This window comes from Neophocaena asiaeorientalis, unplaced genomic scaffold (assembly GCF_003031525.2).
Source record: "Neophocaena asiaeorientalis asiaeorientalis breed wild unplaced genomic scaffold, Neophocaena_asiaeorientalis_V1.1 scaffold225, whole genome shotgun sequence".
NCBI classification, from domain to species: domain Eukaryota; kingdom Metazoa; phylum Chordata; class Mammalia; order Artiodactyla; family Phocoenidae; genus Neophocaena; species Neophocaena asiaeorientalis.
This window is the reverse complement of record NW_020172364.1, coordinates 2,397,914-2,423,560: the sequence shown is the minus strand read 5'-3', so window position 1 is coordinate 2,423,560 and position 25,647 is coordinate 2,397,914. Positions and strand designations below refer to the sequence as shown.

Genomic DNA, 25,647 nt, shown 5'->3' with positions numbered 1-25,647 from the left:
TTTTTTTTTTTTTTGCGGTACGCGGGCCTCTCACTGCTGTGGCCTCTCCCGTTGCAGAGCACAGACTCCGGGCGCGCAGGCTCAGCGGCCATAGCTCACGGGCCCAGCCGCTCCGCGGCACGTGGGATCCCCCCGGGCCGGGGCACGAACCCGTGTCCCCTGCATCGGCAGGCAGACTCTCAACCACTGCGCCACCAGGGAAGCCCAGATTTGAGTTTTTATGTATAACTAATACAGATTTGTTGGGCTAGAGTTGATAGGTACAATATGCTTGGCACATAGTAAGCATTCAGATTTTGTTGAATAAATTATAAGCTTTTAAGTAGTGCAGGTAAAATGTTACACCACATAGTGTCCATTAAGGGTCCTGAATAATTAATCTCTTTTCATTTTTGGATGGCTTGCCAGAATAACATTACTTTATTATATTTGGGAAAAATAATGATTCTAAGCACTATGTGATAGCACTGTGCATAGTCCCTATCCTTCATAACTTATATTTTAACTAGGAAAAAACACATGAAATGATTCCTAGGTAGCACAATAAAATATTTGATTAAATATATATTTTAGAGGGAGGGGAGGAGATGCTTAATGGAGGAGCAAGGGTAGGGTTGTAAATCCAAGATTTCAACAGTTTCAGGAGAAACAGTGTTCCTAGCAAGGGAAACCAATTTATGCAAGGTCAGATCTCATGAATGAGATCTGTAATGGGTAATAGCGGCAGTGGGAAAAATAAAGCTACAGGGAATGAAGGAGGAAAAGAAGATTAGATAAGGCCTTGAAGACCAGGTAGAAGAGATTAGATTTGATGCTGGGGCAGTAAGGAGCCTTTGAGGTCTGGAGCAAAGGAACATCATAATGAAAGCTGCGACTGAGGCTAGTCCAACTGCAGAATGCAGTCACTGCAGGGAAAGCGGAGTCAAGGAGACACCTAACATTTCTCTCATTATTACAGAAGAATGAGTAACCCTGTCTGATTCTCACTGTAGCTATGGTATTCAATTAAAGTCCCCAAAATAGGTCAACTTAACTCTTCTGAGTCATCATCATTTTAGTCCCAACTACAAATACCCCAGCCATGCCTTGCAAGTAAAGTTCTACTACAACCAAATAATTCAGATGCTTCCAAGTTTTAAAAAATATATAGATTGAATCACACCATGTTATGCTAAGAATCAAGCCAGAATCAGGTGAAAAGCAGATGAGCACATACTATGTACAGATATACTGAAACACCAAACACTGCAGAGCAGGCCTAAGAATATTCATAACGTTAAGAGACTAGGGCTAAATTTGAATCAACTGTTGAATAGCTTAATGATATCAAATAAAAGGAAAATATGACCTTTCAAATGGTGTCTTAAGGCACTATGGCTATAGATAGGTTCTTATTTCATCTTTTCCTGAACAATCTATTAGGAAAGAAGAATTCCCCCACCTAGACATTCCAGCATAAATCTTTCAACAAACAAAAGAAGCATTTTAGATGGCTCCACAATGCAGAGGACACAATAATCCTCTATCATGGGCACAGCAGCAAGTCTGAACAGGAAATAGGATTATGATCATGTACTACAGACCTCTCTGACATTAAACAGAACTAGTTGATTATATAAACAAATGGTGTTCACACAGGAGTTTAAAAACCTTTGCGAAAATACACATCTGTTGACAATTTTCAAGTTGTTTATTGGAAATCATAGATTTATTTTTAAAAACCCTCTATTTTGCCATATAAGCAAAATTCAAATAATATAAATATTTAACATTTTGGTATAAAATTAATAATATGGAAAAAAGACGCAAACCAACCAAGAGGTAAAAAGTTTTTATCAATAACACTGTGTATAACTGTCAATTGACCATCTAGGCTAAGAGTTTATTTTCCCTTTATTGATGATTTTTAAAAGACAGCCTTGCACTGGAGCACCAAAAAGTTTTTTCCTTCCTTTTTAAAAGGTTGGAATCCTTTATTTACAATTAATCTTCTCAGTACTTTAAATCTGATGAAGGAAGAGTCTAGCAATTTCCTTCTTATTAAAAAAAGGAAGTGCCTTCATATTTCCTTCATATTTAACTGTTTCATTCTATTTTAAGCAAAAATAAAAAGATGAACACAATTGAGGGGAGCTCTTTCACAAATAAATAACTGTTTCACAAAAGTATTGCTGTAAACAAGATCATTTTGATGGCCAGAGAGACGCTGATGTTTTCAACCAATGGCAAATTTAAACAGTTACAAGTATAGATACACAGGGCATATATATGGCCAAAAGGCAAATGGTTATTAAAGAATCAACTAATAAAAATTAATTATAAACCTGCTTTGTCAAAATACGCTTTTGTTCTCTACAGTTTTTTAAATTGGTCAGAAAATTAAAACTGTAATGATCTAAAAACCCTGAACCTACTCTGAAAGTAACTAAAAACTAGAATGTTTTGACATGAGTTAAAAATTTTAAATTATCTGAGCAATCAATGTAAACAAGCTTCAATTTTCAAAATAGAAAAAAATTAACAAAAAAATTCTGTAAACATTGAGAAGCTACCTGCAACAAATTATACATATCATCATCCAGTTGTGTATACTGAGAATTCTTTTTTAGTTTTTTTGCATGTTTCAGACATCTTACTAAGTGATACATCTTAGTTTTCCCTAACAGGAGCCTCTGCAGACAAAGGGTTTATAATCAGTTCGATGGCTTTTGCTGAAGTCACTATTTTGGCTTTCATATAATCCCCCTAACAACAGATATCACCTAGTTCTTTCTGTAGTGAGGGGAGGTTGTTTGCATCATAGCCACATTTTTATCCTGCTCTGTAAAATAAATGTTAACGCGCTATTGGATCTCAGCCACATCTCTTTGATTACAAGAAACCTACAGCTTTACAAATGCTTTAAATCTCATTCTGGTGACTTTTCTATCACTTTCATTCTACTTTGAAGTTGGAAATATTTATAAGTTGAAGATAACCTCTGACAGTTGTTGTGATGAAAGAGTAGATTTTTTAAAAATACTACAGCTTCGATTTGATGTTTAATACTCTCAATTTTAAAAGCTGAACTCAGAACAAAGTACTGTGGTTTATGAGACCCTGTTGGAGAGGGGTAGGCTAATTTTAGTAATCAATACAATTTAGACACTAAAACTTTTATAAATTATGGAGAAAAGAGGCTTTTAATGTTCTATCTTTCCTTTTGAATTCTTCTTCATTATTATATTCCTCTATGTAAACTTACATTCAAATAGCTGCCTTAAAAACAGACCCATATTGAATATTTAAAAACCAGTTGAAAAATTCATTAAATTAAAATCAGCTTATTTGAATTAACAATGATTTCTCTCTAGAGAAGGACCCCGTGAGTAAGACACTGTCCATGTTTTGTGTCATTTTCTAATAATCAAAAAGAACCATAATAAAGTACTAGTTAGGGCAGAACTAATGACTTCTCAAATTTCACATTAAACTTTGAAAAAAGATATGAATATATTTAAAATGACTCCAACACTATCCAGGTAAAATAGCTACATGGATGTGACAGTAAGTGATTTGACAGTTTATAAAGAAATTGTGTACATTTTCCTAAATCTCCTCTGAAGAAGAGGAAACTTTCTTTTACCAGATTCATGTACTTTCTTCTAGGCCAATCCTCTCCTGCCTCCACCAACTCCATCAAGTGCTCTTTAATCAAAATAAACTTGTATACCCGGTCTAACAATATATCCATTTCTTTGAAATGTTGTACTATACACTTACTTGGTATTTTCCAAAAGCAGTTATTCTAACACCTAGGCACCTTCATAACTTCTCTACACCTCTAATATACACGTGGTACCGTGAACTTGAAATTCCCTTTAGTTTTGTTTTCATAAACCTTGTCTAAATATAAATTCCTTGATATGAATTTAGGCAATGAAGTAGATAAGTTATATTGAAGGGCTTCTAGAATCAAAGAAACATTCTGATAGACAGGGCTTTCAAAATATTTCTTTGTTCTTCATATTCATTTCACTTATGGTATAGACAAACATTTAAAGGTTTTTTCATCCACGTCTGGCTCAGTGACAGTGAAAACATACAACATTCAAGTACTATTAGGCAAAGGCAGCCCTACACGGATACGTATCCACATAGGTCAGTTTGCAAAGGAGGACTATCTTAATTATTCTGCAGTATAATTGACCAAAGAAACCTTTTGAAATCATTTTTACTTTTGGGTCTGTGGCATCCTTCCAAAGGTCCTGAAGGTCTTCTACATGCCCATGAGATGTCATCATTTTTTCATAGATGCAGGGATGATAAGGAGTTTTACCTTCCCCGGAGAAAAACACATGGTATTGTGGTACTATCCCTATTTTATTGGCACAGAGGCCCATGAACACATCGTCTATGTAAAGACTAGAGTTAAGTGTCTGTGATGCCTCATAGACTTTGGCGGCTACATCACCAGAGATCACGTAGGCGGCTCCTGCAGTATAGTCAGGGTAAGCCGGCCACTGGTACATTTCATAGGAGACATAGTATTTGCTGCTTTTGTCTCTGACGGGAGGGGCACCACGATGAACACGACCAATCCAAAAGTCTTGAACACCAATTCGTTCTAAACTCTGAAGGTATTCAATAAGATTTGGCATGTGAATAAATATGTCATCATCAGCAGTCATAAGGAATTTGGCATGTGGACAAAAGCTATTTGCCCAACTGAACTGCAGAAGAAATTTAAGAGTAAGATTATAGAAAGAATCAGCAAAGGCTTGCTGAATTATATCACTGTACATCTGATCTTCCCAAACCAGTCTTCTCTGAAGTCTTTCTCTTGTCAGTGGGTCAGAAGGTGTTCCTAAGACAAACAGAGTTTTAATGTTGGCGTTAAGTTCAGAGCGAACATACTTCTCATTGCCCCATGTTTTCCTAATGGCAGAACGGCGATTGTAGTTTTCAGGAGCAGTCTTTACAAACAGTAAGAGCAGGACGTCTTGTGTTTGACACTTCTCCTCGTGGTTTATCAAGTACTGGTAGCGAGGAGCCCCATCCTCGCTGCGCTTAAGAGACAGGCTATCATTCACAAAGTCGTAGCTATTTATGAGGTATCTGTAAGAGTAGGACTTCATGTGGCTCACGATGTGGTTATCGATCGATATCCAGAAGAACATGAGGCTTAGTACAAAACAAGTGGCAAATAACTGAATAAATTGCCATTTTTTTACTCTCCTGCCACTAACAAACATTCTGACGTCCATTCAGGTCTGTTTTTATTCAGGGTCAGTTTTAAATGGGTGCTTCCTTCTTCAAGACCATAGGACTTTGTATTCTTTAGAACAGATGTGCATGTTGGTCATTAAAAATGTAAAAGGAGCTTCTTATTTCACAAAATATTTTAATACCATTTTTTTCGGAAAGGGGAGAAAACGGAACACACTGCAGAATGAGGACACTGGCACATCAGAATGCTCCCACTCTGACATCCTTCATTAAGTTCGGGATTGGCCTTACGCAGCTATTCTGTGTACTCCTTTTTGTGAAAGTTAAGTGCAACCTATTAGATTTAGGAAGAGAAAAAATGACAAGTGAATAGGTTACTGAGTTACCAAAAAGAAACAGACTACTCTTAATTCCTTAAAAACAATATGTAACCTGACTGATCTGGACAAAAGGTGATGGGGCAGCTGGTGTTGCGTGGAGGCATACAGCTGTTTATTTTTTCAGGGGAATCCAGGGAAAGGGAAAGAACCACTCTCTACCATCTTCTCATTCAGAATACAGAGACCCTTTTCTCTTTTCAACCTTAAAAAAAAAAAAGCATCCAGTATGTCTATCATCTTATATACTTAAAGTTAAAATTTCTCAAATGGGTGTATCGATGAATCTGTTGACTTGGAATATAGTCAGGATGACAGCAGCTATATAGTTCAGGGAACAATACTGAATGAAAAGGAAGTTCCTAATAGTAAAAATCCATTAAAGCTTGCCCCAGACAAGGCAGGGATAGGAGTAAGATTTTTTTTTTCAAATCAAGGTTCATAATCAAGGAGTTGAGATATGCTTCTCAAAAGCATAGTCCAAACTCTCTCTAACCAAAGTGACCTTTCTGTACAGTCATCTTCTTTCTGTACTTTTCCATTTGGAAACTCCACAGGCACCTCAAATTTAACATGTTCAAAACTGGGAAGCCACAGGATAACAAGCACCGTCTTTGTAGTCAGGCAATTTGAACACCAGTGCTGGCTCAGCCACTTACTGTATGTTGTACTTTATCATGCATCTAACCCAGAAATCTAAAAAATTCTAATAACACTGCTTAATTTGAAGTCTTAAATGGGAACATACATAGAGGTATAGATAGAGGAAGGTAGATAGATAATAATTACCTGCACATGGGGGTACTCAAATGCCATTTCTACTGTCTTCTCCCCTAAAATCTGTTTCCATTTTTTCTTTGTGTCTGACTACACTTCATGTGTCTGTGCCAGAAATCTGAAAGTCCTCCTTTCCTTCCTCTTCTGTATCTAATTATTTAATCTTGTGAATTGCTTCTTCTAAACCTCTCTTCACCCTTTCATGTCATCTTCACTTCTCAGCCAGACCAGTACAGCTGACTGAAAGATCTCTGGCCAACCCATCCTCCCCACAGAGTGACCTTTCTAAAACTCAGATCTAACCATGAGACTACCTGAGCTCTTGAAACCCCTTCAGATGCTCTCCACTAGTTGACAATACCAAATTATTGGCTGAAAGCTCAGACACCCTTGCTATTTCACACACACCAGCCTTTGCACCAGCAGTCCTGTGGCCTGTTAGCCCCACTCCCCTTGCCAAAGGAAGTCTACTAGTCCTAACTAAATTCTACGGGCATCTACCTCTGGGAAGTCTGAATTGGGCCCCCTGCTCTTACCTGTACTGCCATAACACCTTCTTTTTTTCTCTTTTTTTTCAAAAAATTTTATTGGAGTATAGTTGATTTACAATGTTATGTTAGTTTCTGCTGTACAGCAATGAGTCAGTTATACATACCCATATATCCACTCTTTTAGATTCTTTTCCCATATAGGCCATTACAGAGTATTGAGTAAGAGTTCCCTGTGCTATACAGAGGGTTCTTATTAGTTATGTATTTTATATATAGTAGTGTGTATATGTCAATCCCAATCTCCCAATTTACCCCCCCCTTTCCCCCCTGCTAACCATAAGTTTGTTTTCTGCATCTGTGACTCCATTTCTGTTTTGTAAGTAAGTTCATTTGTACCATTTTGTTAGATTCCACACGTAAGTGATATTATATGATATTTGTCTTCCTCTGTCTGACTTACTTCACTCAGGATGACAATCTCTAGGTCCGTCCATGTTGCTGCAAACGGCATTATTTTCATCCTTTTTTATGGCTGAGTAATATTCCATTGTATATATGTACAACATCTCCTTTATCCACTCATCTATTGATGGACAGTTAGGTTGCTTCCATGTCCTTCCTGGCTATTGCAGCCACAACACGTTCTTACATTCATCTTCTTGTACTGAGATTTTTACTTAACTGCCTCCGCCCAATTACACTGTGAACTCTGACCCAAGGCACGAGATAGATGCCTTGTTGTAGATACCCTACCTCAGCATCCATGTCAGTGCCTGATACCTAGTAGGCGTTCTCTGAACGCTGGTGCAAAGAACCATGCTGGGGGTGGAGCCACCTGTCACTCAAGCAGCTGGTCACTTGGGAAGAACTGGGGTCAGGATGCCCAGCCAGGTACCACCTCAGATGAGGCCCCTGCCACCACTGCCTGCCACGTGTCCTCCCTTTCCTCCTACCTCTAGGAGACAGCACCACCCTTCCTCGAGGATTCTGTCCCCAGTGCTTACCACAGTTAAGATGCAACCTTTTGCCTGGAGAAGCAGGCTCTCCCCTCGGGCTTGACACATCAGTCTCCTGAGCTTTCAACAGACTGATAGGGAAAGGACAACGCAGATTCCAGGATGTCCAGGCTGGCGGAGTAGCTGAGCCCACATCACAAGCCCCGGGGCAAGGGCTTTGCTTTTGTGCCCAAAGACCTCATCCTCAAGTCCCCTACCCTTTGTCCCTGATAAGAAACTAGTTGCACACACTGAGAGCACCAGGCAGTACCGGCCTAACCTGGGCTGTGGGAGTTCCTTCTTGACTTCAGGCCTTTCACATCCCCCCAGGATCACTCCACATGAGGGTGATAACTGCAAAAGCCAAGCATGCGAAAAGTCCAAGGAGGACAGGAGATTAGAACCAAGCCTCAGTGAGACTTTGTCTAGAGATAATCAGCACAGGCATCTTATCCCCAAGGGTAGAGATTTTTAAACTGCTAGCACCACTTAGGAAGCCACAAACAGCTTAAAAAAAAAAAAAGAAAGAAAGAAAAGAAAAAGGAAGAACAGAATAGAGAATGGAAGAGTGCATTGAAAGTAGTAAGTGTAAGTATTGTTTTGTGAAACTTTAAGTGTTGTGTGTATATACCTTTAGCGTTGTAAAGTAAAATGCATTTTTATTGTGCTTTACTGTCAAAAAAGGTGAGGAATACTATTCTAAGGGCCAGATCAATGTTGGTAATTTCCCCCTTAGTTTGGCTGGTCGTGGCGGACCGAACGCTGTAGGGTAGGGTGAAGGACAGCAGGAAGCATCCATTTCTGATGGTGGCATCTGCCTACACTTTGCACAATCACTTTCACTGGCTTGGGGGGAGTGGGCCACTTCCTCTCCGTCTTAACAGTGCTCACTTAGATAAGGTCCATCTCTGAAGGCCAAAACCCACTTCTACTTCTTCCACAATACATACTGAAGGAACTGGAGGCTTAATGCGAAGTAACAGGGAATCCCTAACAGCAGATTTTAAGACAGCATAAGTGTTTAAGAATTCTAAGAAAATTCTCCATTGAAACTAATCTGCTGTTTCTATTCCAAGAGATCCTGGGAAGGAAACAAAGAGGAGAGTAACCCTTGGAACCACAGGCAAAACTAGCTTCCCATTTCTGAGCAGCTGCACTCAGTAGTATGTTCCAAGGGCAGCTTGCTTTGCACCTATTCACAGTTGTTTACAAGCCAGAGCTTCTTGCTAGACAATCAGCCCACCAGCCCAACTCCGCCAGCGCCCACTCGCACACTGCGCTCACAGAGGCCCTAATCTCTCTCCCATGAATGGGGTCTATTACTCACCCGGGTGGAATGTTGCTGCTAACATTGCTACTACAGCCAAGCAGCCAGCCCGTAACATTGGTTTTGTCCCCTCCCTACCCCACCATGTATGTATTTACCTCATTTTCCTACATTTCTTCAGTTGTTCCCAGTTGGCCTCTAAGAGTCACAACTGTTTTCTTAAAAATGAAAAAGAACTTGTCACAAAGCCAACAACCCATGCTACTGCTTTAGGCTCAGCACAGCGTGTGAAGTTCTAAGTCACGGTTTCTCCACCCGCAGCTGCTTGAATTGTTGGAGCCACTGTTTACGTCAGTCATAACCAAGTCTCCCTGATAGTGTTGATGTGATGAGGGGAAGACCTAGGAATGGTAAACGGCTCTTTTAGAGGACCCAGCTTCTCTTATAGCAAAAGAACACCCCAACTCCTCCAAAGTGAACTTAGTCACTAGCCCGGACTTTTCCAACCAAAAGCAAAAACACCTCCATGGTCTAAATTCATTTGTTACAACTAAATAACATTGCCCCGGCCCTGGCTTTGCTGATGGAGATCACACACAGGCAATCAAGGCCCACCCTCTGGTTCACACAGCCATAAAGCTTCTCTAAAGCACATCCTCTAGCTTCTGTATTCAAAGTGCTGGGTTGGGGGCTACAGAGAAGCCCACAGGCCTCCCTGACCTGGAGAAAGAAAATGCTAGTCCTAACAGGAAACAAAGCGATCCCAATAATGATTGTGAACTCAGCAACCATCCACGACAGAATGCTGTGGGTGCAGCTTCCTTTGTGCCTGCAGTGCGGCTGGGTGACCAATCAACAGGTTGGAACCAAGGCTACCCGGTTTGGGGCCAGATTTATTGTATAACCTCGGGCACCCCTCACTGCACTCTGCTGTGGTGACTTAATCTGCAAGCTGGGGGCAGAGGATCCAAAGTATTGTTACGGAGGGGATATAAAAATTACAGAGGACTTCAGAGCCTGCTGAGAGAACAGGACAAAGAGCTGGTTAGAGGAAAATATGCAAATATTTGGAATATAACTTGGGTTTGCTTCTATCTGGATTGAGAAGGAACAGATATTCTTAGTATTCTCTTTCCTGATAGAAGTAGTCAGAAGAATAAGAACAGAAGTTGAGTAGGAACATCAGAAAAGAAGGTAGCAGACCCCACCCCAAATACTTTTCAGTCTGGGAGCTGTGCCCCTCAGCCACTCAAGAATATTTCTTCACAAGAGAGCTCTTTAAACTTCTCTGATTAAAAAGAACAAAAACAGGGCTTCCTGGTGGCGCGGTGGTTGGGAGTCCATCTGCCGATGCAGGGGACGTGGGTTCGTGCCCCGGTCCGGGAGGATCCCACGTGCCGCGGAGCGGCTGGGCCCATGAGCCATGGCCGCTGAGCCTGCGCGTCCGGAGCCTGTGCTCCGCGGCGGGAGAGGCCACAGCGGTGAGAGGCCCGTGTACCGCAAAAAAAAAAAAGAACAAAAACAAAAATAATTAGTGCATCTAGAGGCACTAATGAACCCTGATTTTTTTCTACTTCACTCCTGCTGTCAACCCATTTCTTTGTTGAGTCTACTTTTGTGATCCTAAAATATTACGCAAAATCTGCTATAAATTTTGACATTTTAATCAAGATGATGAGGTCGGCATTTTAAGTTCAAGTTAAACAACCTCAGTGTCCAGTGTTTCAATTAATCCTATAAGTGTGTGAGTATTTGCTATGCCAATATCCCAGGCACAGTGGGAGTCATGAAGTCGTATTTTCTGGCCTCTGCTCTGAAAGCACCTATAATCTAGTTGAGACAAGACTCATGGTGCCCATGTGAAAACACAGTTCCCCCAGATAGCAACAGGGATGTCACAGTAAGGTACAGACAGTGTGTTGGCACTAATCTGGGTCATACCAACTCCAGGAGTGTCCCCAGGAGTAGAGATCAGTGACAGTTGGATCAGAAGGGCCTGAGGATGAACAGGATTTAGGTGGCTGCAGAAGGACAAGCAGTCTGTTTCAGAAGAAAGGAAAGAAACAAAATAGGGCAAATCCTTGAGAAACAGGCATGTGTTTGAAAGCAGGAGGTTGGGGTGTACTTATGGAGAACCTTGAAAATAAGGCAGAGAAGCCAGTGAGTGCCCAGGGCAGCAAGTCCCAGAAGTTTCCCTTTTTGTTTTTAGTGATAACTCCCTTGTCAATATTTATTAAACTTTATGCAAAAATCTGGCAGTGGTACGCAGGATGGATGCAGGATGCCTGGAGATCGGACACTGGTCATATCAGGGCCTCGTACTGAAGCAGAATGAGGAAAGGAGGCTCTAGTCTAGGATGGTAGAAGTGGGGAGGGAAGGAAGGAATAAAGAAGACCCTCTCAAGAAAAACAAAACCCCAGTGGTACGTGATGAGTGACAAGGAAAGGAGTAAAGGAGAGGAGAGAAACCTAGTTTCAAGCATTCCTGACAAAAGAGGGAACACTGACTGGTCTCCTGAGTTAGGAGTGAGGAGGGGACATGTTTGGCTTTAGGCTGCGTTGACTGAGATGTTGGAGAGACAGCAGGTAGAGAAGTCCAGTAGGTAATCTGAGCCTGGAGGCAGACAGGACTGAAGGTCCGGTGGGCACCCTGCGTGTAAAGACGATGGAGGCTATGAACATGGGTGAGCTCTCCAGTGGGGGAGCTGAGCAGAGGCCTGGAACAGTAAACTCTGGGGAAGGAGAAGGGGGAGATGTAAGAAAAAACAGGAACTAGCTTAAAGGGCTGGTGCGTCAGAAAATTAAGATGGGGTAACAAAGAAAATTAAGATGGAGACAGTCGGAAGGCAGGACGTAAAGGCTAGTCCTGGCGCTCAAGTGGGAAGACAGACATGGAGCAGTGAGAGCTGTGCTGGGAGCGCAGGGGGCTCTCAAGGTGGGGTTGGGTGGAGTTAGGGAAGGCATCTTCCAGGAGGACAAGCGGCACTGAATCTAGACTTGAAGGCTGAGTAATGTTAACTAGAGAAACCAGTGGGTTTGAATTCAAAAATGCACATATTTTTGTGTCCACTCCTTTGTTTCTTGACCACCGTTTCTGGCCATCATTGTAATATATGAACAACATCCAATCTTGGGGAAACTACATTTCTACGTCTTACCCAGTAGACATACAACACTCAGAAGCCTAAGGAGCCCAAGTCATTTATGTGGCTTCACTTAGAACTGCATTTCTTCTGAAATTTCAAATTCCAGTCTACTCCCTCTTCAGCCACAACCTCTAAATATTCATCTGGAAACCTCTGCGCCCCCCGCCTGCCCCCTAACACCCCGGGTCCAGCCAGCCATCTCCTGACCGTTCTTCTACCTGCCTCCATGTCTCAGATGCAGGATCACCTGGCACCTTTGCCCTCCTCTCCCTGGTTCCTGGCCTTCCACCCCAGCAAGCCCAGACCTTGGGTCATTCCTGTCTTCTCTACAACACCTGCGGGCTGCTGGAGAAACATAAGGCACCAGGCAGACAGCATCACCACAAGTGGCGATATCCAGCTGTGAGCAGAGTACTCAAGGCTGTGTGGCCGTCCTCCACTTGTCCTGGACCTTCTCCCTCTCCCAGGCTCTTCACCAGCCATGCTACATCATTCCCCCTCTCCCAAGGCCTGTCCTCCTCCTCTTAGATGATGACTTCCCCTCCTGCCTCATAGAGAAAGGAAAAGACATCACACACATTCTCATCTCATCCCACATGTGCTTCCTCTTTGGGAATTCCCCAGGCTGGCCAGCCCTCTCCGTTCCCTCTATAAAGCACACTGACCACTGTCAGGGGAGGGCAAGGGAGAGGCAAGTGAGGCAGTCGTTTGGGGCACAAAATATTAAAGTGATAAAAGTATGACTACAGACTAATGATGCTCCTCCAGTAAGTCACAGATTTTTTTTAAAAGCCTCAATACTTGATACTTTTATGCTTAAGCTTTCATGACTTAAAGTCCCATGTGAGACACAATTTTTGGTTCCTTTCCAGGCATAACTCAAAGGAAAGGAAGATAACATTTTCTCTCCCATCTTTATGTTGCATTTTGTTCTACATTCCAAGTATTTTTTTTCCTGGCTTGTTCTGATCATCTATTCCCTATTAAATATAGCTAGAATCAATCCTCAGGAGCCAAACTGCCATGTTAAAGAAATCAGGAATAAAAAGCCCTGAATTTACTGGAAAGGCTATAATTTGATCTTCATAGATTTTTTTCTTAGTAAATTAGTTGTAGTAATTGGTGCTGAGAAACACAACTGGTTACTGTTTAGCACTATTTCCCCTTCTATTTGCTCAAGAAGGAAGGAAGCAACCTGAAATGTGAATTTACAGCTCACCTTTTAAGTGGGAAAAATTAGATATTCTCTCAATTATATTTTATTCTTTAATCAAATTTCCAATATAAGGCTGTAAAAAAAGGACAAATTCCACTCAACAGCTGTCTTTAGGTGTTTTATGGCTGTGACTAGCTATGAAACTTTAGCTCAAGCCATGGGCAAAGATTACAAGCCATTTGGAATTGTTATCCCTCCACAAAGAATACATTTTTAGAGTTAGTTCTTGATCCAGTGTTAGTCCAAAGACTTTAAATTTCAACTCTGCAAGCATGGATATGGGACAGTGGGAAAAGCTGGTTACAAAATGTATTGCTCCCCACTTATGTAAACTAAGTTATATGTTTCTTTATAAGTTAAACATGGGTGTCGATTTCTGTTTGCTGGTTATAGGAAAAATAAAGACAGGGAAATACAAAATGACCGAACAAGTAAAGAGAGGCTCTAAGTAAAGATAAGCACTAAGGAAACTGGTGACAGAGGGATTATAGAATATATTATATTTCAGAGGAATTATATTAAAAGTTGCTGAAATTTCCCAGTAACCAGTTTGATTATACAGAATTTGAAACAAACAAAAATGCTGAAATATAAAGAGGGTCTCAGAAAGGTCAAGCACTTGCTTTTCTAAGCTTGGCCTTCTGTATTCATTCTTGAGGCATATCTGTTTGGGTTGACAGGGCTGCTTGCTCTTTCAATACAATTCTTAACGGTTGTGTTCTTGCCTACTTAAGGAATAAACTTCTCCTTATGCCCAGTCTAGCAACAGTTACTAACTTGGTGTGTTTACTGTGCACAGGCTCTGTTCAGAACGCTTCACATACACAGTAACTCTTTACAAAGTCTCACAACAACCTATGCACAGGCTCTGTTCAGAATGCTTCACATACACAGTAACTCTTTAAGTCTCACAACAACCTATGAGGGAGAAATTACCTCCCCATTTTGCAGAAGAAGAAACTGAGGCACTGAGACATGGGATTAACCATGTAACCTCCATAGATTGCAGACCCTGTGGCAGCTCAGAAGCACCTGATCAGTTACAGCCCTGTCCCTGAGCTCCTCACCTGCCTTTTCTGGCACTGGCACAGCTGCTCTTCCTGGAGCTCCCAGAAGGATGGGAGGACAGGGAAGCAGGCAGGGCAGAACCAAGAGAAGCAACCCAAGGCAAAAGATTTGCTTCACTGTCTAAAGTTTGGAGTCATTTATGTTTTGCTACCACCTGCACTTCGCCAGAACTTGTTCTTATTTTCTTTGTAACATACCCTTTTCCTAACCTTCCATCTCAAGTTTCCCTCCTTCCTTTTCTTGATCTCAGTAGCACTAGACAATGGGCAAAAGTGACCCTGTAAGTCTGGGTTCTTTGGGTACATACAGTCTTTCCTGCACAAGGAAGATTGGGGAATTTAAGGGTGGAGATTCAAAGTGGTAGGAGGGGGTAAAGAAAAAAGAAGGAGGGAAGGAGAAGAGAGTAAAACGTATAAGACTCAGAGAGGATGTTTTAAGCAAGTATTCAATGACTAAGTATTGGATGAGATAAAAGGAGAGGAGTCGTACACAGCTGAGGTCAAATTATGATATGAAAAATAGTGATTTCAAAATAGGGTGACAATATAACCTGGTATGAACCTGTTATATAAGCTATGCACATTAGCTTGTTGTCCAATGGCAGTTCATATGTCCCGTTCTGGACACATTTGATTGTGGGTTCAGAGTATAAAAAATGAAGGTCTAAAACATAAGAGATATTTATAACACATTTCTGTCTCAGCTGATCAACATTTATTATAAGTTAACTACCATTTAAGCACCTGCCCTATCCCAGGCATTATGCTGCACAGCCCTGAAAGTAGGTAATACCTATATTTAATTCATTCAACAAATATTAATTTATCACGTACTGTGTAGTAGGCCACAGACAGGATGCTGAGAGGGCTTCAGAGATGTTTCCAGTGTAGATCCCCTAACAGAGTAAGAAAAGGTTCCGGTGCAACCTTGAATCTGGACCTGATGGGGTCAAGAGAGTAGAAAAATCAAGAGTTTTAGAATGTGAACAAAAGTAATTTATATTCTGCTGCATCCATTTACTAATCACATGAGCTTGATTTGTCTCTAAACCTTGTACCAACAGTGTTTTCTGAGGATCATTTGAGAAGATTTATTGACAGAATGTGGTCCAGATCAGGGGTTTGATGTATGCTAATTTCCTTTCTCTAGAAATTGTTGATGCATCTTTACCATGATGGTTTAGTTAATAGATGGCCGATATTCTTTATGGGTTATTTTCCTTTCAAAGTGATGAGCTATACTCTTAATATTCTTCTCAAAAATATTTATTAAATACGAGTTTTTTGAAATACTGATCTGATTGCTAAGGGCCACTAATACATCTCAAATACTGTGGTGACTGAGAACAGAGGTATCGTTCCTAATTGACTGAACATGGTCTTCCATTATGCTTTACAGGAAAGAACAATATTGTTCCCACAAGCACTTAAAAATACATTTCAAATGACACAGCCAAAAGTAAGGCCCTGTAAATTACAGAGAGGGAAACCTGAGTGGAGTCATCTTTTTAACTTACTTTGCTTAGAGCACAACCAAAACGTTGTCAAAAGAGTTGTAGAAAAGGAATAAAAGAGACAAAATAATGAAATTTCAGGGAATCTTAGGCTGGGTAATAGTGCTCTGAACTTGGAATTTAGGGGGCTTATTGCCTGCAGACTTGGTAGAACATTCCTTTCTGTTAAAAAAAAAAAAAAAAAACTGGCTTCTAGTGTTAAAACGTTCACTATGGAAGATAAATAAGTTACTGGTCAAAGCCAGCCTCTGAATTTCTAGCATTAAAATGCAGAAACAAATCACTTTTGTTTATTCAAAGTTTACATCTCACCTGATCAAGTTGCTTATCTTTAAATATGAATTCTTATATCTCTTTTATATATGCAAACTGTAAGAAAAATATTCTAGATTTACACTGTTCTGGCTAAATCTTTGCTGGCAGAGATTCTATATATAATAGCAGGGCTCTTGTAATAATTTGCTGTTCCTCCATTTCTGGAACATAGATACAATGTATACATCTCCTCACAAGATTATTCCACAATGGAATAAAATAATGGCTATGGAAATATTCCCAAAAAGGTATAATGTGCCATAAAATGCAAAGCTAAGATTTATTCAGTTGAGTATATATAACATTCCAAAAAGACAGGATACATTTTGTTACTTTGAGAAGAAATCATTTCCTTCTGAATTTTTCCCAGTTTCTTTCTACCACATCCCATGTTCGGTTATGTAGACTCTAGTGCAGTTGGTCCTCAGAAAGAACTCTACCTTGACTATTTGAAAGTCACCGAGTACAATGATTCTAGCCAAAGTGACCCATTTTAAAAGATGACCCATTTCAAAACCCATGAGTTATTATTCAAGCTGTTCTATATTTGAGAATTTGAAAGTTATTTCCTTTTCTTACAATCTCATTTGAATCAGTCTTTTATAAAAGGGAAATTTGATCTCTATTTTAATGAAATATAATGTGACATTTTTCCTTGCTAAAGCCTGCACTTTATGTTGAAAACTCTTCTCCACCTTCTGATGGTTTGTGTTTGTGCATGGGTGTGTGTATGTGTGTGTGGTCAAAGCATTTGTATGCAATATCATCTATGCGTCCTAAACATCCCTCATTTCTCACTTCCTCAGAAACAGCCTCTCTGAGCTTCAGCTTGAACTCTCCCTGTCACAACACTCATTCCCATCTTCAGGTGTCACGGTGAGCACCTGGAGGGTGGAGATTAGTCAGACTGAGTCACCCTCTTCCTCAGAGGGTGCTCAGTAAACACTCAAGGAGACGTGTTTCCCAGTGGGAGAGGGGATGGGAGAGAGAGGAGGAGAGGGAAAGGGGAGAATCATTTTAAGTATTTAATGGAAACATTTCAGGTATTGAATTTATCTTCTTTAAAAAAAAGAGTTGACTCCAAAAAGCAGCTCCCCCCCTCCCCCACCCTGTCACAGGATATAAAATCTACGATAAGTTTCTTTTGAGAAAGTTAAAACCTCAGGCGCTAATCACCAATCCCCCTTTCAGAAAGTTCAGGATGGGATCTTTTCAGCACCACCACTGAGTAAAACTACCTTCAATCATCCTTTTCTGGGTCAGTTTCAGCTTCTCACACCCTTCTCCCTTCCCCCATAGGGACAAGGCAAAGTTTCCCAAAATAAAGGCACAGAGGAACAAATCCAGTTCTAATGGATGTACTTGCATCAGAGAATTACCCTAAATATTAGCTCCGAGCCACCACCAGCCACGGAGCGATTACAACTTTGGTGTCCCTTTAACATGACCCATAAACTATGAAAACCAACACTGGGAAAGAGAAATATAAGGTGTGTAGTCAGAGTCGGATGAAAAGTTCCTACTCTGGACCTACGTAAGTGGTATCTGAGTAAGCAATTGACTCTGTCACTTAAGGATGCAAAATAAAATTCAGCAGAGTCAAAGGAAAGCGTGGCAAAGACCTCCCCACTTAGAAAGAGGTCTCTTTTTCCAGTTTCCCCGCCTGCCTACTTCCTTGTCTCCATTTCCCCAGACAGTAACTCACCGAAAGCTTCCCTAGCCTAGTCTGGCGGTTTCCCAACTCCCAACACGACACAGGATTTCTACCCGAATTCACCCCTGCAGCCTAGGTGTGGCTGCAAGGTTGGGGGCCACCAGCCGGAACGGAGGCCCGCAGGGCTCGGTGTTCTCCTCCCGGCTCCGGCCGGTTTCGGCATCGCGGCAAAGCGGCCGCCTCGCGGGAGCTCCGAGGAAAGGGGACCCCGCCCGGCCCCGGGACACTTCACCCCGCCGGAGCTCCGGGCCCCCCAGCCTACCTGCTGCACCTGGGCGGAGACTCGGCCCAGGGTCACGGTCGCCAAACGCCCGCCCGCAGGCCCGAGCAAACAAAGGCGCTCCGGAGAGAGAACGCGCCTCCTTCCCCACCGCGCTCTCGGGCTGCGGGCAGCCCTGACCCGCGGCGGGTCGGGCGGCCCCAGCTTCCCGACGCCGGGCCGGGCGCGCTCCGGACCAGTGTCTGCTTCAGCCGTGCCTCCCCGGCCCCAGCGCGCATTCCAACCTGAGCCACCGTGCGAACGCGCGTGCCTTCACCTCCTCGCGACTCTCTTCCCCTCTCGGCCCTGGAGACCTCGCCGAGGAGGCGGAACAGACTCCGAGTCTCCGGTCCTGCAGCCCGGGAATTGCTCCTGCGGAGAGGCGCGGCGCGGCAAGGCGGCCAGGCCGGGCAGGGGCGGGGCGGAGGCCGGGCGGTCCGGAGGCCGGGCGGTCCGGAGCCCTCCGCTGCGGACCGAGGGAGTCAGTCTCCCCTCACAAAGAACAAACCAGGCGGGGAGTTGAGATTTATCCCCGCCGAGCGGGCTAGAACTTACCACATTTAGTGATCCGGAAGGGAAGACTACATTTCCACCCACCAGGGGCCTGGGCCCCTGCTAGGATGCGGTGGGATGCAGAGCATTTTTTAAAATGGTACGATTGATCACATATATTAATTCCATATGAAACAACTGGTCTCCGTACAGTTTGCATTAGGAGGTAGAATTTGTTAGGCGATCCGTTCGTTCAGAACATGCAAAGGTTTACTCATCTGCGGGAGATAAGTTTTGACTGAGTTGCAGTTCTCTGAGCATCTTATTTTCCTTTTCAGAGCAAGAGGTCTAAGGGCAGGCTAGACTTTAAAAGATCTCTTGTCACACCACTTACGCCTCGAGCTTCTGGGGGCCTCAGTGACAAAAGAAGGAAACTCTAATCTGCAGCATACAGCTTCGCGACAGCGGTTCGTTTTAAGAATGCAGTGGGACGGTGGGGAGAGACTCACCCCGCCCCACCTTCAATCCCAACTTAATTTCAAAGAGAGCTTAAAGCAAAACTCACCAAGTTCAAGACCAGCTCCTCAAATCGCAGGTCGGCTCTCCTCCTGGCAGCGAAGCTAAAGTCATGGGGGTCTCCGGAACAAAACTTGCCCGTTTAAAATCTTGGTCAGGGGCTGGGCAGCCGGCTCTCGGCTGGGCTCGCCTCCCCGGAGGGGAGCGGGCTGCAGAGGGCAGATTGCGGGGGACCCAATCAGGGGCTCCCAGCGGAGGGCGGGGGCGCGGCCAGCGTGCCGCGTTTCCTGCCCCTCTTGGCGTCACTGACGAAGCCCAGTCTGGCCTGACCTTTGACGCCACCCCTGCGTGTTGGGGAAGGTGATGGGTCCCGCTTGAGTCTATTCCTGTCGGTGCATGGCAACTCCAGGAAGTGCTTCTCCACACCTCTTTAGTTAATTGAGATCATTTAGTCAGATCATCAACTGTGAGCTAGGATCCGCATGAATGTCCTCTTTGAGGTGTTTTCCCCATTCAAAATACTTAATACATGTAATAGACAAAATCAGGAGAAGATAAATTTCCACTGAGTGGAAGAGATTATAAATAAATCCTTTATGGGTTTAGTTTTTTGTTCTCCAAATATTGTTCTAGCATCCTCCTCATAGAACAAATATTATCATTTAACAGAGGTGATATTTTGAACGACTTTGTAATTGGATATATTTGAGAACATGAGAGAAAACAAAAGATTAACCCATTACTTCAGTAAAGTAAAAGTTTTGGATTTGTTATTGTAAAAGGAATGGCAGGTAATGACTTAAAAGTAGATTACTGAGTCAGTTTGAAACTGTAAATACAACATTGTACATGTTATTTCTAACTAGATTTTTAATAGGTTTTGTTATTGGTTTTTTTTTTTTTTTTACGGTACGCGGACCTCTCACTGTTTTGGTCTCTCCCGTTGCGGAGCACAGGCTCCGGACGCGCAGGCTCAGCGGCCATGGCTCACGGGCCCAGCCTCTCCGCGGCATGTGGGATCTTCCCCGACTGGGGCACGAACCCGTGTCCCCTGCATCGGCAGGCGGACTCTCAACCACTGCACCACCAGGGAAGCCCCTTAAGAGGTTTTGTAATTGCTTTCTTTAAGCTCCTTAGCATATTTTCAACCATGCAGTTATTTTCTTTCATATATTACCTGTAGAGAGCATGGCTCAGTACTGGTATTATCAACTCAGACCACGTGGCATGTCAGACCACAGATAGAAATATTTAGGTAATGTGATTTGTAAGGGAATCACTGACAGTGACCCATAAATAAGCTAATTTATTGTTAGTGCAGTGCAACTCCCTTTACCTATGCAAAATAAAACCCTGTTGGTAAGTAAACCCACAGACATTCCCCCTCCCCCCAGGTATCATGTGTATGTTGTATTTATGTACAAATGTTCAACTGCCATCATATTCCTGTCGCGTCATCTGGAACTAAGCCCACATCGGTGCAGGTGTCAGCATGTGTGTATTCCACATGCTCGAACACATAGGACTGTACCCACAAAAAATACAAACTGAACCAAACATTGATAAATACATATAAAAATCACATATTTACATCAGCCTGTATGGCGATAGACAAGCCAGACAGAGAAATGCTTCAAAAGTAAGTCAGGAGATTGGTAAGAGGATGTGGGGCTTTTGGTGGGAGGAGGGGAGAGGGTGTGGATAAGAGATGGGGTGGTCCAGAATGCCTGCCCAGGTGCTCACACATGAACATACATGCACAGGGACGGCATCTTTGCCCATCTGGGAGAATGATTTCCTACAGCAGGCTGGCTTCCCATCCCACCCCAGAAGGAGAGGAAGAGGATGATAGATTGGATAGTATATAACAAAGTACTCAGTTTGTTTTGTTGGGAGGGAGTGCTTGAAATTAGTTGGAGATAAAATTAACTGATAGTAGTGAAGCTGATTTGACCATCAAAGAAGGAAGACAGTGTTGCCTTGCCCTCAGTGTCCACAGTAGCTGCTTGTGAACAGAGACCACTACAAAATTTATAAATGACTTTCAATCTCACCATCAGGACTTTGCTTCACAGAGCACTAGAGAATTTAGGAAAGTGGTGGCAAAAAGAAAGCTGTAGCATCAAGATGGTAAACTTGAAAACTGAGAGGAATTGCAATTTGCATGTTAAATTTAGAAGGGAGAAGATAAGGCAGAGAAAGAGCAGAGGGAGAAGCAGATATAGGAGAGAGGACCAGAGAGTAGAGCATGTATTATTAGTTTTGGGGAAAAGGAGACTGAAAAGAGAACCTGGGAGATGGTGGGAACAAAAGAGACCCAAAGAGAGAAGTGTTAGTGAAGTCATGAAAGGAGAAACAGGTTTGATAACTGCTACTTAGTACCTAACACAGTTGAAGCATATCAACATAGTGCCATGCTTGACTTGTTAGCTTAAGTTGTGCTTTCTGTAGAAGGTAGGAGGTTTCCTCACAGACCCTGTACAGGCCCTGTCCCATGAATTCAGACACACCACAGGCTGTGTGTTCTGAAACCAGTGAGCATCTATGCAAGGCCTGGGCAGCTAGAGAGGTGGGGTGGAATCCTGACTTAGTTCCTGCTGGCCACGAGATCGGGGCAAGCGACCCAACTTCTCTGTGCCCCGTGGTAATTCCCGACTGAAAGGGTGCAGTGAGGGCTGACTACAGAGCAGTAACATGTGTGAAGTGCTGAGCACGGCGCCTCACGGACTGGGTGGACAGCTGTCATCCTCATGCCACTGTGGGCTACAGAAAGCTCTCGCTCGGTGAGCTGGTCTTCATGCTATATCCCATCATCATCATTGCTATAAAAGGACCTGCTGTGTTTCCCATCTTTAGAGATACATTTTCTGTTAATACAGCATCAGCAGTTAAAACAATGCAACAACTCCTTGGCTTTCTCCTCTTCCTCCTTTACTGCCCACCAGCCCCTCCTACCCCCACATGTATCCTTCTGGGTATTCTTTTCTCACCACACTTGCTGCTTGGTGATCTCATCCATTGCCTTTAATCCATGATTTATATTTCTAGTCTAGATTCTGAGCTCCAAACTTGAGTGTCTTCACTTAAGTGTCACATCAGTCTTAAGCTCAGCAGGTCTAAAATGGAATATTCAAATACATTTTTGTGAAATGGTGAATGGATGGGTGTTGGATGACCCCCAAGGGCCAGAATCCTCCTTCTTCTCGCCAGTGGACCCAGCCCAGGGTGTTCGTTACGTGTCAATAACAGTCAGTGGCATTATGTCACTGTATAAATATCTGTGGATCTGTTTTCCCTACTCTTTTGAGAGTCCTCAGACCTCTTGAGGATGGAGATCACATCCTACTCGTCTCCAGTTCCCTTGAAGAAGCCTCCCACAATGCCTTGCACGGAGTGAATATGTATTAATGGCTGGTTGAATTGAATTTTTGCTGAACGCTTCCCACATTCATCAAAAGTTCAAACTTTCGGTCCAAGAAGCCTCATCTACAGTACAATGGCCTCAGTGTACTTCTCCCTCGATGCCAACAAGGCCCAAATGCTGACATTGGAGGCACACTAGCCCCTTTCCTACAGCTCCTGCTTCTGCTCCTGTGGTTTGGCACGATTTACCAGCCTCCTTCAATTCCAGGATCTTGGCAGTTGGATGAAACCATACTAGGTATACCCAGAGCTGGAAGATGAAGGGAACTGACAGCAAAAAGAGGTACTCACCCACAGGCCATTCTAAGAACCCATTTTGTTCCTTTCTCTTCACTTCTGCATGGGGGGAGGGACCTCAACTCATCCCCTTCCACATCAATACATAAGGGCATCTCTCATGTGCCCCTATAACCCTCAGTAGGGGTCCCACAGGGACAGGGACAGTCTTGCTGGGACAGGCCCTGCTTGCTGGGACCCTTCTTGGTGCAGTAGAGCTGTACTGTGGATTGAGTGGGCCTCACTCGGGGGAGGGAGTGGGGGAAGAAGACTGGCGGGTGGGAGTGAGACTGCCACAGATTTCCTTTCCATGCTGCAAATGCTCAAACAGCCCCTGTGACAGTGACCTGGTACCAACCCCCTGCCATTAGATCCCTCAGCATTTCTTCTCCCCTCTCCACCTGCAGATCATATATCCATTTTCACACTCCCAGGGCCATACAGCATTCTGTGCAGGTTCCGAGGGACTGCCTCTAAGTCTACCTTTTTCTCCCCAAGCTAGGAGCATATATCCAAATTGAGTGAACGAGTGATACTTGTGTAGGGACAATCTTGAATTCTACCTGATTAACACTTAACTTTTAAAAGACAATTGGCACCATCCTGCCCACAGTTATCTAAACTGAGAAAAACTATTTGGATCCTGTGAGGGGTGGTACAGAGGAAAAAAAGAAAATTACAGCACATGGAGATGTTCAGAAAACAGTTGTTGACTATGACATGGGGGCTACGTGCCTGGCCCAGATGCAATCATTTGAGTTAGAAATTTTGCACTTAAGTTTGGTTGTGCTGATATTTAAGGGACAACTAAAATCTAATTCTCTATTACCCTTTTCTTAATAGTTAATAATTTCTAAGCGCTCATTGCCTGCTTTATGGAGCATACATGCTTCAAATCCTACTCAAATTAATTCTAAAAGGCAGTTATAGTCCTGCCTGAGATTTATATTGAGTATTATTTAAAATATGGACCATTAGTTAGGAATTAAAAATAGCTACAGTGAGATTTTTCTTATAACAGCACTTTTCAAAAGCCAATTCTAAAGTTCTTGACAAATCATGTGCTCTGAAAAAATATACATTTCATGAATCAGTCTTGATTGGTCTAATGGTCTAAGGACATAAAGCCCAATATTAATTAACACCTATTTGTTTGATCCTGCAGATATAGGGCTAAGGAATCCTAGAAAGAGCAATATCTCTGAGAAATATGTTTCTAGCATAATAAACAAACAAACCAACCCTCTTGGGAGGAAAGGAATTAATAGAATAATAGGATATCTGCTGGTAGATCTAGATACAAATAGGTCTGCAGAAAGGTACACAGGGTAAAGAAAGCAGTGTGTCTTTTCATCAATTTTTGATCTTTGACTATTTTATACACTTTTTTTTTTAATCTTTGGGAATTTCCTTTTTGCAATAGATTTCCCTTTGCATGAGGCAGAAGCTTATTAACTCTTTCACAATTTCTTTTCCTTACGGGAGGGTTATCAGGTTACTGGATACTCCTCTTGGAATTAGTACCAGTACTACCCTTTCCCATGAATTGAGGTAGTAATGGTTTTCCTATCAGCAGTATTCCAGGAGTCTACTTGGTACCAGAAATCTCTCCCGTGAAGTTTTGTTATGTTTGGATTGCACATGTGCGGATACACCGTGGCTCTGCGATTTGATCCAGGTTCCTTGAATCCTAGGCATAAATGGCTGATGGTCTGAGCCACCCCTTTTTCTCCAACCTGCTTCCCTGTGTCCTTACTGTGCAGGCCCTGTCCCTTATAGAGCCATGCTGCAGAGTCAGAATATTGTACTGTTTCAGTGGACTGACATTCACCCTTGGCACATCAGTTCCCCTGTCTCTAGTTTTAGAGCTCGAAGACCTGGACCTGACCTCTTTCTGGCAGTACCAAGTCAGCAGTTTGACCTCAATCAAGTCACTTAATGCTCTGAGTCCCAATTTCCTCGTCTGTGAAATGAGAATAACAATTAGTGCCTGCTCCTGCTTACAGAATTGGTGTCTGTTCCTTAAATCTACCTTCATCCATTCCATAAACATTTATTGAGAATTTCCTACTTGTAAGGCATGGGGACAAGGGATGGATGATAGGACATCTGCCCTGCAGAAGCTCTTTGTCAGGTGTTGAATGGATCAAGGAAGATGATATGCACATTTAAAAAAATAACTTTACTTCACATCATGAGGTTAGCTATTATTTTTAAAATGGAAACTCATATGTGTTGATGAGGATGTGGAGAAACTGGAACCCTGGTGCCTTGCTGGTGGGAATGTAAAATGGTACACAATATCGTGGTTCCTCAAAAAGTTAAAAATAGAATTACCTTATAATTTAGCAATTCTCCTTCTGGGTGTATACCCAAAGGAAGTAAAAGCAATGACTCAACAAAGATTTGCAAACCAATGTTCACAATAGCCCAAAGATGGAAACAACCCGAATGGCCATCAACAAGTGAATGGGTAAATGAAATATGGTCTAGGGCTTCCCTGGTGGCACAGTGGTTGAGAGTCCGCCTGCCGATGCAGGAGACACGGGTTCATGCCCCGGTCCGGGAAGATCCCACATGCCGCGGAGAGGCTG

The 25,647-nt window shown here is 42.8% G+C and overlaps 2 protein-coding genes across 8 annotated transcripts in view; one reads left to right on the top strand and one right to left on the bottom strand.

The window, feature by feature from the left end:
- B3GNT5 (UDP-GlcNAc:betaGal beta-1,3-N-acetylglucosaminyltransferase 5) overlaps positions 1-19,673 on the bottom strand; it is a 64,004-nt gene extending 44,331 nt beyond the window's left edge. Inside the window, exons 1-5 of one of the 7 annotated variants that reach the window (XM_024767320.1) lie at positions 19,404-19,673; positions 18,902-19,116; positions 15,379-15,484; positions 7,018-7,083; positions 354-5,542 (exon numbers count right to left, since the gene is read on the bottom strand). In XM_024767320.1, the coding sequence (XP_024623088.1) occupies positions 4,101-5,246 (1,146 nt within the window). In that variant the 5' untranslated portion in view covers positions 5,247-5,542; positions 7,018-7,083; positions 15,379-15,484; positions 18,902-19,116; positions 19,404-19,673 and the 3' untranslated portion in view covers positions 354-4,100. The other 6 variants (XM_024767272.1, XR_003006212.1, XM_024767300.1 and 3 more) reach the window with 6 other exon arrangements.
- Positions 1-25,647, top strand: part of MCF2L2 (MCF.2 cell line derived transforming sequence-like 2) — a 191,182-nt gene that overhangs the window by 108,867 nt on the left and 56,668 nt on the right. The window lies entirely within an intron of this gene.